The sequence below is a fragment of the Ursus arctos genome, unplaced genomic scaffold (assembly GCF_023065955.2).
Source record: "Ursus arctos isolate Adak ecotype North America unplaced genomic scaffold, UrsArc2.0 scaffold_2, whole genome shotgun sequence".
Lineage (NCBI taxonomy): Eukaryota > Metazoa > Chordata > Mammalia > Carnivora > Ursidae > Ursus > Ursus arctos.
The window spans coordinates 85,453,944-85,471,478 of NW_026622874.1; the positions used below are offsets into that span (position 1 = coordinate 85,453,944).

The window sequence follows — 17,535 nt, forward strand, 5'->3', positions numbered from 1 at the left end:
CTGCCTTTTTTGTTCTATTCAGACCCTCATAGATTGGATGATGCTCACCTGCATGGGTGAGGCCAGATCTTTTGCTCGGTCAATGCTAATCTTGCCCAGAAACACCCTCCCAGACACACCCAGAAATAATGCTTTACCCTCTTCCTTGGGCTTCCCTTAGTGCAGTCAAGGTGATGCATAAAATTAACTAAGCGTCACATCTGTTCGCTGGTTTGTCCATCTGTTTATTCATGGAACAACATTAGTCCGGTTCCATCCCTGCCCTGTTCTCTGGGGTTGCAGAGATGGGAGGGATGTGCTGATGTCTTTCAAGGAATTTGGTTTCTAAAATATGTCTCTAAATCCTGACTGCTCATTAGAATCCCTTGGAGAGCTTTTAGAACATACCAATGGACAGACACCATCACCGACCAATTGAGTCAGAATCCCCAGTTGTGGGACCCAAGGAATTCGAATGTCCCTCCAGAGTCGAGGTCACCAGTGTGGTGACTTCATGACATTAGTCCACTTGCCATAGAACTGGCAGAGAAATTTTTGGAGATACCATGAGCAAGCCCCACAGCCACAAACCAACCAGAGAGTTCTCCTTGATTCTTCTCCAGAGAACGGAGCCTCCGGGGAGGTGGTTGACTTTGAGGAGGGAACAGACAGACTGAGCCCCACACTGCACTCCAGTCCCTTGTCTTCATCCCTGAGTTTTTCCCTGACCTCCAACATGAACTCTAGACCGAGCTCTTCCTCTGCTCTCTCTTTCCAGAGGCTGGAGATGGGTGACTCCATATTACATGTGCATTTCATGGTTGAGGTCTCACCATGTCTAACTGGTTTTGCTCTGGGGCAAGACTTGGCATCTTCAGTGGGCGAGGCTAAGCCTTTCTTACTTTGTCACCAGCTGGTGGCCAGGAGACGGAACCCTACCTAGTATCAGATTAAATATTCTTTCGCCTCCCTTGTCCTGTTCTGGCCTCTTTGGGTGTATGAAATGAGTGTATATGTGAGTGAAGATGTGAATGTGCCTATCCAAGGGGACCATTCATTTATTTGTTGTTTATTAAGCACCTATTACATACTATGCTCTATGAGGGACAGATATACAACCTAATGAGTAAGACACAGTTCTGCCATCAGGAGGCTTAATTCCAGGTGGGAAGGCATCAACCATCACGTGAACCAATAAGCAAATTAGATAAATAGGTCTTGACCAATGTCATAAAGTGCAATGAAGAAAAATCAGGACAGTGGGACAGAAAGTGACTTGGGACAGGCATTATTTTTGGTTGAATGATCAGGGGAAGCCTTTCTGACAGGTAACTTTTGAGTGGTATGTGGATGTCCCAACCATCACCACTTATGGACCAGACCAGCACTCTCTGATAGAATGTTACCTGATCATGGAATATACTCTATCTGCCCCTCCAGCCCCGTAGCCACAGGCCATTCATAGCTATTGAACACTGAGGACTTGCATGTTTAACTTTTTTTTTTTTTTTAAGCCCAACGCAGGGCCCGAACTCACGACCCTGAGATCAAGACCTGAGCTGAAATCAGCAGTCGGATGCTTAACCGACTGAGCCACCCAGGGGCCCCAAACTTTATTTGCTTTTAATTAATTTACATTGAAATAGCTACATGAGGAAGTGGCTTCCGCAATGGACAGCTCAGAGCCAGACATTTAATGTGAGACCTGAATAGACCTGAATATGAGACCTGAATAGTGAGAAGAAGCCTGCTCTGCAGGGACCTGGGGAAATAGCAGGAAAGAATCAGGGCAGAGCCGATGCAGAAGGGAAGAAATCTGGAGTTCTGGGGGATGGAGAGAGGGCCAGCAGTGCTGGGACCTTGAGCAAATGGGATTGAGTTCAGGGACATATCATATAGAGCCTTAGAGACCATTAAGAGGGGGGTAGATTTTTTTTTAATATAATGAGAGCTGATTGAAATGACTTCTGATAATGATAATGAAAAAAAATTGTAGCTGAAGTTTACATAGATTTATGAAGTGGGCTTTATGTCTCATTCCATCCTCCATCCTCGGTAGCATCAATGAAATGTTTTGTTGTCATGGAAGTCTCCACTTGTAGATGGGGAAACTAAGGCACACAGAGGTTGAATGCATTACAGTCTGCAAGGAATTAATCTCTGAAGCGGGGCACCGAGGTCCACGCTCTTCACCACTATGCTGTATTCCCTCCCTCTTGGCCAATGTAAGCTTTGGGAAATTCCCTCTTGCTCAACGTGGATGAAGACCTAGAGAGGCACAAGGCTGAGAGGCCAGTAGTGTGGGCTCCAAAAATACCAGAGGAATGGTGGAAAGAAGGGCTTCAATTTAAAATATGTCTTAGAAGTGGAGGCAACAGACAGGACTCCTGAAGGAATTGGGTTGCTGAGGGATGAGTGAGGGGAAGAAGCAGCAGCAATGGCTCATAGGTTTGGGGCTGAGCAACAGGGGGGATGGCGGTGCCCTTTCCCAGGGAGGGGGAGGAGGGAGACTGGGGAGGGCTCACTGGGCTGGTGGGGTGGTGGCGGATGCTGCCATGTGACGTGCTGGGACGGTCATCCCGTGACATTCGGTGCCTCCCTTCAGGCACATTTTCCTTCCTCCCTTCCCGTATTTTTCCTTTCCTTATTCCCACCTATGCTCTCTCTTCTCCTTCGTTCCTTCTTTCTCCCATCCTCCAGCAGATATTTACTGAGATCGGTTTGATTCTAGGCAGTGTGTGAAATGCAGGGACACAGCCACACACTAAAGTGTCAAATCACCCTTCTTCTTGGGAGCTGGCTTGCTTTTGGAGGACAGACAGACTCTACAGGGGAAAATAAACACATAAACGAGATAATTTCAGACAAAAAATAAGGCAGATAAAGTGAACAAAAGAGGCTGGTGGAAGGAGAGTAGTTTTAGACAGTGCCTGGGGAAGGGGATTGTGCTCTGAGTGGGTGCTGTCTGAGCCAAAACCTGAATAATGAGAAGTCAATTATAGGAGCAGCAGAGGGGTGTGTGTGTGTGTGTGTGTGTGTGTGTGTGTGTGTGTGTGTGTGATAGACAGAGATGAAGAGAGACAGAAAGAGGTCCTGCCGGGATTGGTGTGCAGGAATGTCTGATAATATAAGAATCTTCCATACTCATAGTATAGCCTGTGGATGTTTGGGTATATCTTTTTTTTAAAGATTTTATTTATTTATGTGAAAGAGAGAGGGAGAGAGAGAGAGACAGCATGAGCAGGGGGGAGGAATAGAGGGAGAAGCAGACTCCCTGCCGAGCAGGGAGCCCGATGCGGGGCTCGATCCCAGGACCCTGGGATCATGACCTGAGCCGAAGGCAGACGCTTCACCAAAGGAGCCACCCAGGTGCCCTGTTTGTGTCTTTCTCTCTAGGTGTGCGCTGAGCTTCTTTCCTATCTATCTGTCATTTCTCCATCTGCTATATGATCAGATTGATTGGTTTGAAAATCTGTTTAGTATTTCATGTGCCCCAAGCTGTGAAAGTCGGATCTAAATACAGGCACAGTGGGAAGCACTAATTAATTTATGATTGTACTTAACATCATTGAAGCTGGAGATCTTGATTTGGGGCTGCAACTTGAGGAAGGAAATATCTCAAGGACAACATGGAAGGCTCTGACCAGGGTGCTAGCTTGTAGAAGAGGCTGTCTGTCCTACCATCCTGGCCACGTTCAGGAAAAGGGAGCCTCTGGGCTGCATTCTTACAGCCGAGAGCACAAGTTGCCTTCAGCACTATCTCAGTCGCAGGCAAGTGCTTTGAGTGTCACCTATCTAGCTGACCAGGTTCCTTGATCACTCGGAGGAAGAACGTACACATTATTTGCGAAAGCAAAGTTCATTTTAAGGATCCATACAGGGTAAACATTCGGGGATCTCATCATTGGCACAGGTCCCAGGTGGTGTTCTCTGAGAATGTGTAATACACAGGCTTCATGCCGAATTAGCAACAGTCATCAACCCTTGTCCTGATCTCAGGGTGGTAGGATCGAGCCCGGTGTCAGTGGGGAGTTTGCTTGGGATTCTCTCCCTCTGCCCCTCTCCCCATTTATGCCTGCTCTCTCTTTCTTTCTCTCTCTCAGTCAAATAAATTAATTAAATCTTTAAAAAATAATAAACTAAATAAAAGGGCCCTAATCCCATTCATGAGAACTTCACCCTCATTACTAATCGCCTCCCAAAGGCCACACCCCCAAAACCATCACATTGGATGAGTGTATGGGTTTGGGGGGAGGTGAGGAACACAAACATTCAGTCTACAGCAGCATCATAAGCACCAGCCCTTTTAATCCTCATAAAACACGCTCTGCGATTGGTCTTGCTTGTGACCTCCACTGTATACAGTGAGGAATTCAAGGTTTCCCAAAGTCCTTCATAGAGTAAGAACGGCAGAACCAGGCTCCTGGGGGCCAGACCAGCTGGTGGGTCCTCTGCCAGCAGCTTGGGGGACATTCCTTTGGAGGCAGAACACCAGGCTCAGGAGGGACGGCCACAAATGGTCAATCAAGTGATGCTCTAGGCAAGCAGGTGATGACAGGCCCTCCCCCAGGGGCCCAGGTGAGTGTCTTGAGAAGCACATGGAACAAAGCAAGGGGTGGTCCCAGACAAGGCAAGACTGCCATGAAAACCTGGCATACGGGCCGTCACCTTCAGGAAGAGCAGTGCGTCTGTCACTCTGAGTTGCGGTGGCCCGCACGGTTAGAGGCCGCAGGGCTTAGATGTGCATAGGGGAGGCGTAGCAAGCAGGGTTTGGATCGGCACCGGGATGCTGGTGAGAAGGAAGGAGGCTGGCAGCGCCCCAGAGGCAGGGCTGAGCTGACACACAGCTGGGAGTGGAGGGGAGGCGGAGAGACTTGGAAAACAGCCTTCCCGAGAGGACCCCTCTCCTGTCACCGTCTGTTAAATCGTGAGCACGAGGCCCCAGTGCAGACACGCTGACACCTCCGTAATCATCATTTACTTGTGGCACCTGCCCTTTGAAACGCTGAGCCCGAGGAAAGAAAATACAATAAACCGGCCAACGGAGGTTGGTGGGTGAGGATCTGCAGCGGGGTGCTCTTTGAATGTGGATGAATAAAGCATCAGAGAGGTGCGCTCTGGGGGGAAACCCCAGTTTCCACCAGGTGAAGTGTGTTCCAGAATCTCACGAATTCAGAGTCAGGGAGCGTCTTGTTTTAGATCCTCCGGGGCGAGATGGTCCAATAACAAAAGTGAAAGAGCTGGAGAGACAGTTGTGGGCAAAGAGAGCTGGTGGAAGCTGAGGTTAGAGGCAGACAATGGTTTCGATTTTAGAACCATGCTTCCAACCTGTGGGCTTGAGAATTATTACAAAGGACTTCCCTGGCCCTGTAGATGCCACGCATGGAGTAGAAACTAAATCAATAAAAATCTCATATATACACGCACGCACACACCCCCAGGGCAACCTGAATTCATTTCAAAGGATTGTTGAATTCATAGTTGCTTTCTGTCCATATGTGTTTTCCAGATCAATCCATTCGAACAAGTTCACTTCCATCACACGGTGGTCGCATCGATGCCAAAGACAATTGGTGGTGCTGGGAAAGTCAGGGACAACAGGGAGAAATAGAATTGATGCCTACAATTGGCGTAAAATGAGGCATGGCCCCCAAAAGTGGCCAGGTTCTGCCCAGCAGTGAGGCTTCCCAAATGCCTAGGCACCTCAGGGTGGCAAGGAGAAAAAGAGTTCTAGTAATTCACTGGAATATATGCCCAACCGAAGCTGTTCAGTGCTCTAAGAGTGGGTTGTATCAACCCCTGTTTGAGGTGGGTTTCTGTGTCTCAAGAGTCATCATTTCTGTAGGGGTGCATCTATTAGGCAACCTACGGTAGTCCTACAGCTTCAGAATTGGGGCAGGGCCATTGTCCTACATTTGCTCAACAAATAGATATGTTCACACCTACTATGTGCTACATTACACTGGCCGCAAGAAGGGCTAGGTACTGATGTTCTGTACCAAGGTGCCGGATACCTTTTCTTGTGAATGAACAGATGTTATCCCCATTCAACGAAGATGGAACTGGGGATCAAAGACACGCAGTGGGTTTGCTCAGAGCAAGTGTGGTTTAGAGATGGAACCCGGAAGTTAAACGCTTGGCCACACACCTTTGTCAGGGTGAGTGTGCACTCAGTAAAGCTTCTAAAGGAGGCGATGGGGGAGGGCTGGGATTCAGTAAACCCTCCACCAGTGATTCCCAACCCGAAACTCATGCACATCTATGAATTCTCAGAGACAAGGACAGACCTCTTAAACTATTCTTACAATTTCAAAAAAATGCACACTTCTTCAGGGCAAGATCTTGCTCTTGGTTTAATCTCCCAATTCTAGCATGGTGCCTGGCAAACACATAAATGGATAGTTTTCTTTTGTTTTTTTGATTAAAATTTGTTTCAGCATCGTGATCTTGGCTTTCTCTGATGAAGAAACCCTAATTGTATACACTCTGATATATAAAATAATAAATTTATAATTACTTGGAAAACTTGGTTCCAAAACTCAGATCCAAGGAAGGGAAACATCTGTTGGGTAAGAGATCAATATGGAAATCCGTTCAGGCATGCGAGGGAAGACATTCAACCTTCTGTGATAGACTGGCATTTCTCCACCCTCCAGAGGCAGTTGGGCACACCTAGAACACCTAGTCTTCTTCCAAGCTCCAGAGAAGGTGCTGTGAGCCCTTCATCTGCCAAGCCAGTTTCTCTTTGGGGCTTGATTCAAGAACATGCATGTTAGGACCTTAAGAATATTCCATGTGACCAGCTCCTGACTACTCAGGGAGTGAAAACACCATTGGGTTGATAAAACAAAACTGTGAAATCCTCATTGTACTCGTGTGGGAGACAGAGAACAACCTCCGAAAAGCTGTGTGTCAGCCTACTGTAGAACTGGAAATGGCCTGAAAGGGGTCTTCCTTCTTTCTGTTTTGATTTGTCTTGTGTTGTGTCTCTGGCCCCAAAAGGACTTAGGGTCTGTGGTGTCATTAACTTCTGATCTTTTGAGATAAGTGCCACCCCATGTGGTTCATGACACTTGGCGGTCCCCAGAAGGGAGTAAGGAGCATCTTTACCCAAGTAATTCTTCTCTCAGAGTGGAGTATGTTCTCATTTTCCCTTTCTGGTTCCTGGCATCTGCGGATATCCCAGACACTCGTCTTACTCATTTGTGATGACGTCTTCAGAAACGTATCCCCTAGGATCCTGGGCTGCCTTATAAAAGGTGTCAGAGGTGGCTCTGAATAATTATCAGTAGAGGACTTCTGTTCAGACTTGTCATATGGGTTTCAAGTCAAGTTTAATTTGTATTAGAATAAAAACCTCCCAGTGCACCATGCAATACGTGCCCTCCTTACTACCCATCACTGGGTGTTATATGCAACTAATGAAGCATCGAACTTTACATCGGAATCCGGGGATGTACTGTATGGTGACTAACACAATGTAATAAAAAATCATTAAAAAAAAAATAAAAAAAATAAAAAATAAAAAGATGCACAGGAAAAAAAAAAAAATAAAAACCTCTCTTGAAACCAAGGACCAAGGGATATATGGTGGTGGTGGTTGGGGTGGGGGGTGAGGGTAGCGATAAATTCCCTGCCTTTTCTTCCAGATGAGTCTCCCAGGGCAAAAACCAAACACAGGATAATTTCGCCGTAGGTCACTGTAATCCATAAATTATTAATATATCATCCAGCGCCATCTGCTCTGAGTCCCATAACCCCACTCCCAAGGCCCTCAAGCTTAGCAGTGGCCCCAGTCTTCTGACGTCAGGAAAGTCAAAGCCATTAGGAGGAAGTTCCTCAGTATTGCTCTGCCTGATCCTACCCATGTCCCACCACATCTCAAGCCCTTATCAACTGTTATGCCAGGTTTCTCTCTGGGTAAGAATGCCTACTGGACCTTCGTTTCTCCACTGAAGGTTTATATCCTATCCCTTCCTCCAGGCTCTAGCTCCACTCTGGACCTTCCTCTCCTTGTCCTATTTAAGAGTGGTGAGAACCACAGGCTCTACTGGGTTTCAAATTCCCACCGTGCCACAGAGGAGCTGTGTGATCTTAGTCAAGGCACGTAACTTCTCTGAGCTTCAGTTGGTTCATTGAGAACATGGGGAATAAGGGTAGCTACCCCCTCCGCCTACTTCAGTGGGGCTCATGCTCCTACAGAGACCCTCCGAAACGTTCTAATCCTAAAATAGCCATACCTGTCCGGCCCAAACTTTATTTTTTTTATTTTCAATTTTTTTAAAAGATTTTATTTATTTATTTGACACAGAGAGACAGCCAGCAAGAGGGAACACAAGCAGGGGGAGTGGGAGAGGAAGAAGCAGGCTCCCAGCAAAGGAGCCCGATGTGGGGCTCGATCCCAGCATCCTGGGATCACGCCCTGAGCCAAAGGCAGATGCTTAACAACTGAGCTACTCAGGCGCCCCTGGCCCAAACTTTAAAAACAACAAAAATGCCTAAGACCTGGGTTTGCTCTTTTTTCCCCCACAATGTGGCCGTGTGTCATTTAAAACTGGAATGCTTTCCTCGTCTTTTTTTCCAGTTATTTAAATTCTTTGTGTATCTTCAAAGCCCAGTTCCTTCTTCCCTTTCTCCTCCTCCTTTCTCACTCCTTCCTTTCTTCTTGTCTTTATTTCTCCCCTCCCTTCTAATCTCCTTTATTCTTTGCTACTTCTCTTCCCCCTCCCGTCCTCTCCTTTGCCCTTCCGGTCTCCTCCTTCTCCCTCCTGTGGGCATGCGGGAATGCCCCTGAGACTCAGTTTGGTTTGAAAGGAGACATCTGCCCACAATAGAGATGTCCTATCTGAACCACAGACCAAACATGGGTATTCAGACCTTTCCTTCAAAGAACTTACCGTCCGTCCGTGGAGGGCAGGTACCAGGCATGCTTGATCCTCAGTATTAGACCCAACACCTGGTGCATAACAAGCACCAGTAAATACTTGATGGGATTAATGAGAGGATTGAAACTAACATAGCCCTTTCACTGTGCAGGTCCAGAGAGAAAATCCCTGTCCTAAATTCATTCAGCAAGTTAGTTAAGTCTGAGCTCTCACTCAAGATCCCTGCATTCTGGGCTTCAATTTGGCTGATCGGCATATGGCCCCAGGGCATGCAGCTTTTCTTGGGTCTTTCTACAAGACAGATAGTTTCCAAATGGTTTGAATATTCCCCTTCAGAGATTTCCAGGATTCCTGAATCAGGGCTTGAAAAGCACAATGAACTTTCCAAGAGAACTGGGCAGGGCAAATCCTGCCTATGTGTCCTTGGACAGGGTTCACGGTCACCCCGGCGCTCCACAGTCACCCCGGCGCTCCACGTCCACATCTACATAATGGACTCAGTGAATCCTAGGGTATTTGGTGAGCTTTAGCCAGGAGAACCATGTGGAACCACCTTGTTTGGGGCTTGGCAAGCAGCAGGAGCTCGATGGACTTCCTAAGTGAGTTCTTTCCTCACTGCGGAGGAAGTGGCCCAACCTCATGCCCTTGCTCTAACCACCATTCTCTTGGGTTACAGTTCATCAGGAGGGCTCAGAAAATATTGCTAATTTATGCACCATTTGTTCCACGGGAAAATGCATTTGGGAAAATGTGAGCTGCCCACATACCTCCAATTCAGGCAAGCCAAAGGCAAATTCTGCCACTGACCCTTCCAGAGAGAATGGGCACTTTATATCTAACACGGGTGATTGCTTTCTCCCTCGGCGTTCATGATGGTATCCATTTGCTTCAACTGAGGAGGCCCCAGAGAGAGATATCACAAATTGAACGATGTAGCTTGATCTGGCAAGAATTTCTGGGGATTCTGGCCCGGGTTTCTGTAACTCCCTGTGGTAAGTCAGTGACAACCCACCTTTACAGCATAACATAATGAGGCTCGTTTTAACATTCAGCTTTGCCACCCACTAGCGGAGTGACCTTGGGCCAGTCCTATAACCTTGCCGAGCCTCTCTAGTTCTGTTAAGCATTGTCGGGCAGCCACAAAGAGCTTGGGCTAGCTATGGTGCAAGACAGACCTGGGGATGAATTTCAGTGCCCCCTTCTTGTGACTTTGGGCAAACGAATCCATTTCACTAGGCCTCAGCTTCCGGACCTCTATAATAGGGATAACAGTAATGTCTTCTTAAGAGAGTTGTTGAAATATTCACAGCTAACGTATCGAGAACTTTCTCCATATAAGGGACTCTTTTCGATATTAACTTACTTCACCTTCATAAAATCTCTCTGAGATGTATCTTATTAGTACGATGCCCGTTTTCCAGATAATGAGACTGAGACACAGATTATCTGGGTTAAGTCATTCGCCCAGGGTCACACAGCTAATAAGTGGATCCAAACTCAGAAAGTCTGGAGTCTGTGCGCTTAACCGACTAGGCTGGAGAGTCCAGTATCTTGAAAGTGCTTAGAGAAGTGGGTCCAGCATCAGAATTTGGATTCAGACCACAGCCTGGAGCGAGCACTCTGTGACTGGTGCTCGGAAACTTGTGTTAGCAGCGTCTTCGGTGAGGCCCTCGGGCGCCGACCTGCACTCACATGGGGCTTGTGCTCCGCAAAGCACCCCACCCCCCGGAGCGGGAGGGGGGGGGCGGTGAGCGTGTTGGATGGGGGCTCATAAACATTTGGGGCTCTGAGAGCAGATGTGTGATCTTGCAGAACGCTTCTTGCGTCAGGACTGTGTGTCGACGTTGATGTCACGGCTGCTCTGAGCACCCCAGATACTGTTAACGAGCTGTTCCAAGCCCAGATGTGGTGTTTTCGCACCATATGGTCCACACTGAAGTGCATGGTCTTTCAGACAGGAATGGCACGGAACTCACTCACGCCGCACCTCCGTGCGTGGAAAACCCACTTAGAGGGACCCTGCCCTCCCGCTGCCCCAATTCTCCTACATCCAGGGATCACGCTTTCACCTGTATGCCATTCATGGATTCACCCACCAACCCCAGACAGTGAGGGGGCGGCCGTCCTATGTGGCAGGCACTGGGTTAGACCTGAGGGATACAAAGGTGAATAGAATATTGCCTGTGGCTTTGAGGGACTGGGACTAGCCATGAAGGGCTAGGGAACAAATCGTATGATGCCAGTATTCTAAGCTCTATGGTACAGGTAGTTAGCAAGGACTGCAGGAATGAAAAGGAATCCGTGAATGAATGAATGAATGAATGAATGAATGAATGAATGAATATAACTGCTGCAGAATCCTTCTCGGGAAGGGGGAATGGCTACTTGATATCAGCTGAGCAGCTACTGCGGGTCTTCTTACTGGCAACAGATCCTGGGTGGCTCATACCACACAGTTGTATCTTGGCTCAATGAGATGGTCTCACCGCGCGTGCCCCAATGCCGGACCTCCCCTTCAATGCCGTGTTTTAATTCATCTGTAACACGATCAAAGACATTTAGACTCCTCTGCTCCCCTCTGCCTTCCCTGGCACCCCTCTTGTTCCCTTTTGCACTGAGCACTGGGCTGGGCACACACTGGCTGGGAGGTGGGGTGCCATTTCATCCCAGATGCTTCAGATAAAGACTCGAGATCCCTACATGTCTTGACAGACTGTAGCAATTAGCCAGAGTGAAGGAGATGAATTTGAAAGGGGCCCATTGTAAAGACAAACAAATGCCGAGGTCTGCGAAGTGAATGGCGGAGACCAAATGAGAAGAAAAATCTAGCAGCTGCTCTTGCACTAAAGAAAAAAAAAAAAACACGAAATAAGCAAGCAACAGTATATGTGAGGGATTAAAAATCTGGATAGGGCCGTGTAAAAATATCTATCTTCAGGTATTTTTTGCACCAGTATTTATTTAATATTTTCATATTGCGACATGAGTTTCATACTAAGAGAATATATTTCTCCAATTGAATTTCAGAAAGTAGGACATCGTCATGTTCCTTAAACTCAGGCTGAATTCATCTGTCACCAGCCTCCAGGTCAGAAAGTGTGGTTGGTGACATGGGCTTGAATGAGAATACCCATTATCCCTAGACCCGTTCCTTCGTTTAGTTGTTCAGCTTTGCCATGTGGTCAAATAGAAGTATTTTTTTTCCTTGCTTTTCTCTAAGAATTGCTGTGCCGATCGACGGTCTTGTAGACCTAGTGTCGGTTTTAAAGACTCTGGCATTCACCAGGTGCTATTCTAACCAGAAGGAAGGGACTCCTCTTAGCCCTATTTTTTTTTTTTTTTTTTTGAGATGAGAAACTTGGGGTTCAGTGTGGGTTCAGGATGCTTCCTAGAGGGCTTCCAAACTTCAGAGTAAATTTGGGTTTTATCAACTTCCCAGGGACGGGGGTAATCAGAAGTTCTCCAGTCCTGCACATCTGACTCCCAAAGGCTCTGCCTTCCTGAGCCCTGCCCCTCTGAATGAGACAGTTAAACCTGGTGAGAGCCGAACAGGCACATAAAGATATTCAAACCACTTTGGAGAACAAGTTCGTCCAAGATGAGCATGACTGTGGCTGGGGCGATTGCTTTGATCCAAAGACTTCTGGCCATCCAGCCATTATGCGCTAACAACATCTGACTCTATGTGAAGCTCTCTACTGGGCAAATTCCTCTTGCCTAATAAAAGTGCTTGCCAAGAAAGCTCAAAACCCAGTAGCAATTAATTATTGACAGAGCATGTGAATTAGAGATAAAAGAAAAGTCATTCTTTCTCCTCACACGCGATAGTAAATAAATTTAATTATGGTAGGGGAGCTAAGGGATCTTCGTCTGTATTAAGCTTTATTAGCTGGGACATTTAAAAGCATGTCATCACAACAAAGAGGCCTTGTGTAATCCTAAATGTACCACTTTGGTGCAGGGCTCAGAAGTGAATGGATTTAATGGAGCACATGGTGGCAGATGGCCTGCTCTACCGACAGGTATAACAGGTTTACCGTCAATTAACTTTGGTCTACATATGCCTATAGCAAATTGACTGTATAATAGGATCCTGAGCCTCTTTTATCATTGATAGGCCTGCCACAGTGGGATTGGGGGACACATAGCATCAAAACCTCTTCAATGTCTTGAAGCTCCCAAATGGGACCAAGGCCACTCTGAAGGTGAACATGGTTGGAGGGGTGGGTGTGGAGATGCATCCTAGGGAAGGAAACCGAGACACATGGTGTGGGATCTACCACTGGCCCACTGGGCAAGCTTGAGAGCAAAGTAAAGAAGAACTCCATTTCTAGAACCAGAGCCATGCTAGATGCCTTCGTGCTGGATGTCGTTTTTATTCTGAACTTGAACTTGAGGTGAGCTTTAGGATTTTACAGAGGACAATAAGGGGACGTGATTGAACTTGTTCAGGTCACAAAGCTTGTCTGGTTCCCTGTCTCTGGGCTTCTTTTCTTCATTTGCACAGCGATCCCTTTGGACCAGGTCAAGACTCAGCATATGTTTTCCTAACGGGCCAGTGAGTAAATATGCTTGGCTCTGTGTGTCTTAAAGTCCCTGTTGCAACTACTCAGCTCTGCTGTTGTAGCACAAAAGCGACCAGGGACAGTACATCAAGGAAGGAGTGTGGCTGTGTTCCAGGGAAAGTTTATTTATGGGCATTGAAATTTGAATTTCATATAATTTTCATGCCTCACAAAATGTTATTATTATTATGTTGGGTTTTTTCCCAACCGTTTAGAGATTAAACATCAGTCTTAGCTGCGAGCCATACAAAAAAAATGAGAGGCAGGGAGTAGTTGGCCAACCCCTGGTCTAGATAATCTTTGAGTTCTTGGGGCGCTCAAACGTTTTCCAAAAGCCGCTGCGACAATAGTAATATCCTTGATTTATTAAGCTCTTGCACGTGCCAGATTCTGTGCTAAATGCTTTACAAGTGTTATCTCCCTTAATCCTTATACTACAGTGCGAAGTAAGTGCTGTCATTACCTCTGTTGCAGAGATTACACAAAACTAATACATAGAGAAATTAAGAGTGTATCTCCATTGAACGTAACTGGTAAGAGATAGGGCAGCAGTTGAAACCCAGGTGTATGAGGTTCCCAGGAATGAAGGCAGAAGCCTGATGCCGCCTTTCCTGATAATACCATAATCAGAGCCTCAGTAGGACATGGAGTTAAAAAGAATCCCTAGGACTTATCGACGAATTTTATTTTGTAGCTCCCCACGAGGAGCTCTGTATGTCACACGTTTTGTACGAACAGTTAACACGTTCTGGATGGGAATGACCACTCTCTTCCTTTCCCTCCCTCTTCCAGAAATGTGATGCCTAAGACTTTGGATGGGCAGGTAACCATGGAGAAGACGCCGAGTTACTTTGTGACAAACGAGGCTCCCAGGCGCATCCACGCCATGGCCAAGGACATAAAACTGATCGTGGTGGTGAGGAACCCAGTGACCAGGGCCATCTCTGACTACACCCAGACGCTGTCAAAGAAACCCGAGATCCCCACCTTCGAGGTGCTGGCCTTCAAAAACCGGACCCTAGGGCTGATCGATGCCTCCTGGAGTGCCATTCGAATAGGGATCTATGCTCTGCACCTGGAAAACTGGCTCCAGTATTTCCCCCTCTCCCAAATCCTCTTTGTCAGTGGTGAGCGACTCATAGTGGACCCTGCCGGGGAAATGGCCAAAGTACAGGATTTTCTAGGCCTCAAGCGTGTCGTGACTGAAAAACATTTCTATTTCAACAAAACCAAGGGGTTCCCTTGTCTAAAGAAGCCAGAAGACAGCAGTGCCCCAAGATGCTTAGGCAAGAGCAAAGGTCGGACTCATCCCCGCATCGACCCCGATGTGATCCACAGACTGCAGAAATTCTACAAACCCTTCAACATGATGTTTTACCAAATGACTGGTCAAGATTTCCAGTGGGAACGGGAAGAGGGTGACAAATGAGGTTAGAGAAGCAGAGGGAAGGCCAGTGAATAGCTAAGGAGGCTCCTTACCTGAGTCCTGAAATCCCCCCACCGGGGTCTGTAGCCTCAGCCTCGCTGGAGAGCCAAGTAGATCCCCTCCTTTGTCCAGCCGGGATTGCTTCCAATGCTGTAGGCTTAGGCAAAGGGATGGATCCCACCGCATACTCACGGAGGCACTGGGTTTGCCGGGGCAGCAGCATCTGGTTGACCAGATGGCCACCAGGAGCCACTGCTAATTCTTGTCTTCTGCTAATTAATAGAGTCTGAAGACAGGATAAATAGCTGTCAAGGTCAGAGACCGTGCCAGGAATGTTTCTTTACGTGATTTGAAAAAGAAAAGAGGAAGGAAGGTCTGCTTTGGCCACTTTAGAAGCCTGAGTCCTAGCCCTGCATCTGGCACGGCCCTCTGCTGTACAAACCTTTGCTTCGGCATCTCTCCAGAACAATACTCGTGGCTGAGTGCTCCAGGACTCCTAGGGAGCAAGGTCCTTTCTCTGAGGTGTCTCTAGCCTTCTCCTTCAAGGTCTCATCCCACAACCCTTTGACGTCCCCCCTCCTCACCTTATGAAGGCAAAGGCATGCACGTTCCTCACCAGAAAACAAAAACAAAAACAAAAAACAAACAAACAAAAAAACAAAACAAAAAGCTGACACCCTTGGAAGCCTTCTTTCCAAGAGCCCTCCTAGGAGGGTCACGGGCTGTGGTGAAACTTAGCATAGGCCCGCGTGATAGAATCAGGCCTACATGGCTGTCCTCGGAGCCGTGTGATTGCCTCTGAGTTCTGAGCCCTGAGGTTGGTAAAGACAAATGTTATTTCTGGGGGTGAAAAAAGAAGGCCAGATCTTTTGGTGGGAGGTCTCCACATGTGAAGACCCTTAGCACCACGGCTCTGAGGAATGCTTTCGGGGTGGACTCTGTCTCTTAGGGTCCCCACGGGGCAAGGACCAGATAGTTGGCATGTCTTCCGTTATGAGTAATCCTGAGAAACACAACCAACAGGGGATCAGTCACCATTCTTCTGTTTGCCCCACCGTGTCCCCTTCATGGTCACCTGATGCTTCACTTACTCTCTTCAGAGATGGCCCATTGGGGCAGTGACAGAGTGCCCACTCCATCTATGGCGGGTTGTCGGATCCGGTCTGCGGATGTGGGGGAGGGCAAGGGCTGTCTGCGGACACCCCCATCAAGGGCTGCTGAACGAAGTGTCCCTTCCCATTACTTTGATTTGATTAAAAGGCCACATTTGACGCCAAGCACTTGTTCACTGATCTCCAAAACCAGGAACTGTTCTAGTAAATTTGGAAGTATGTATGAGTGGGGGGAGCTAAGTCTGTTCACCTGTTATTAAACTCATTTCTTCCGCTAAATGAAAACTGTGTTGTTATAAAGCTTCATGCAACCTGACTGATGGGCTTTGACCGTGTGTTTGTGTTGGTCACCTCCAACCCCACCCCGACCCTCGAATTCTGGGACGATCCCTTCTCCTCCCCGTGGTGGCCAGAAAGCCCCAGATTAGAGAATCTTGTAGGAGATTCTGTCTGCAGAGCCAGATCATTCCCAAAATAGCACAAAAGAAGTGACTCTGTAAGGAGTGCAGCTTTCTCTCTCTTAACTAATCCCAACGAGGAATGGACTGATATGCTAGACTCAGAAACAACCTTACAAATAATTTTTGCCAGAGAAGAAAGTGGTTTTTGAACCGAAGGCCACGAATATGCCTTCACCACCAAAGCAAAAAGAAGATACAGGTAAACACACACAGGCACATACAAACCCATCTCTTCGAAGGAAGAACACGCACGCTGGTTCAGAAGAGCGTTTTCTGGGCTGGCTGATGTGGGTCTTGTATGAGCAGAGCAAAGAGTGGGTCTAGCTACCCATCAGGGGCAGCTGTGGGGATTTTTCAGGCTACAGCTTCCTGACCATCATTCCTGACCACACTTCTCGTGGAATCAGGAGCTCTAGGGCGGAGCCCAGACACCTGTCCCTTCAAAAATATTCTTACAGGAGCTGGAATTGAGAACAGCTTTAGGCAAGTCTTGCTTGTTTATTTCTTTGCCCTGTCATTCTCGGTCCTGTCCTCCTTGTAGGCTTTTGTGGGGATTACTCCCAAGAGAAGTGGCCCCCAGGTTGTCATGGCTTCCTGGGGCAAACATGGTCTTTCTGGTTTTTTTGAGGGGGGGAGTTCAGTGGGAACTAGGTAAGGGGTGATCTCACAACAGTCAAAGGAGCATCTGGTTCTAAGAAGGCCTTAAAGATAATTTTCTACCAGCTAAGAATTAGGACCATTACACCAGCCTACGCTTACCCTCATCTCTTCTCACGTGGGTGGACATACATGGACTCGGCCCCTCAATTACACTCACTTTCCACTTTTCCATCTCCCTGGCTGTCTCTCTGTCCCCATAAACCCAGAACATCAACACCTTAAGTGCCGTTTAAAAAGGAGCCTTGTAATTATGTGTCTTCAAGTAAATATGACAAGCAAATCCATTTTTAATAGGGTGAGCTGACGGTTAATAGGCCATTCTCACCTGGAAAATAAAAGTGGGGAACCTCAGCCCCTTAAAGTATGTATACAGTCTTACATCTCACAGCAGGCTTAAATTCTCTGGAGAAATCCGGCAGAAGCAAAGCCTTGAGAGCTTGAGGATTT

General features: G+C 47.3%; 1 protein-coding gene across 1 annotated transcript in view; it reads left to right on the plus strand.

The window, feature by feature from the left end:
• Positions 1-16,274, plus strand: part of HS3ST4 (heparan sulfate-glucosamine 3-sulfotransferase 4) — a 698,595-nt gene extending 682,321 nt beyond the window's left edge. Inside the window, exon 2 of the mRNA XM_026515642.4 lies at positions 14,222-16,274. Coding sequence (XP_026371427.2) covers positions 14,222-14,858 — 637 coding nt within the window. The 3' untranslated portion in view covers positions 14,859-16,274. The remainder of the gene's footprint in view (positions 1-14,221) is intronic.
• Positions 16,275-17,535: the final 1,261 nt, after the last annotated feature.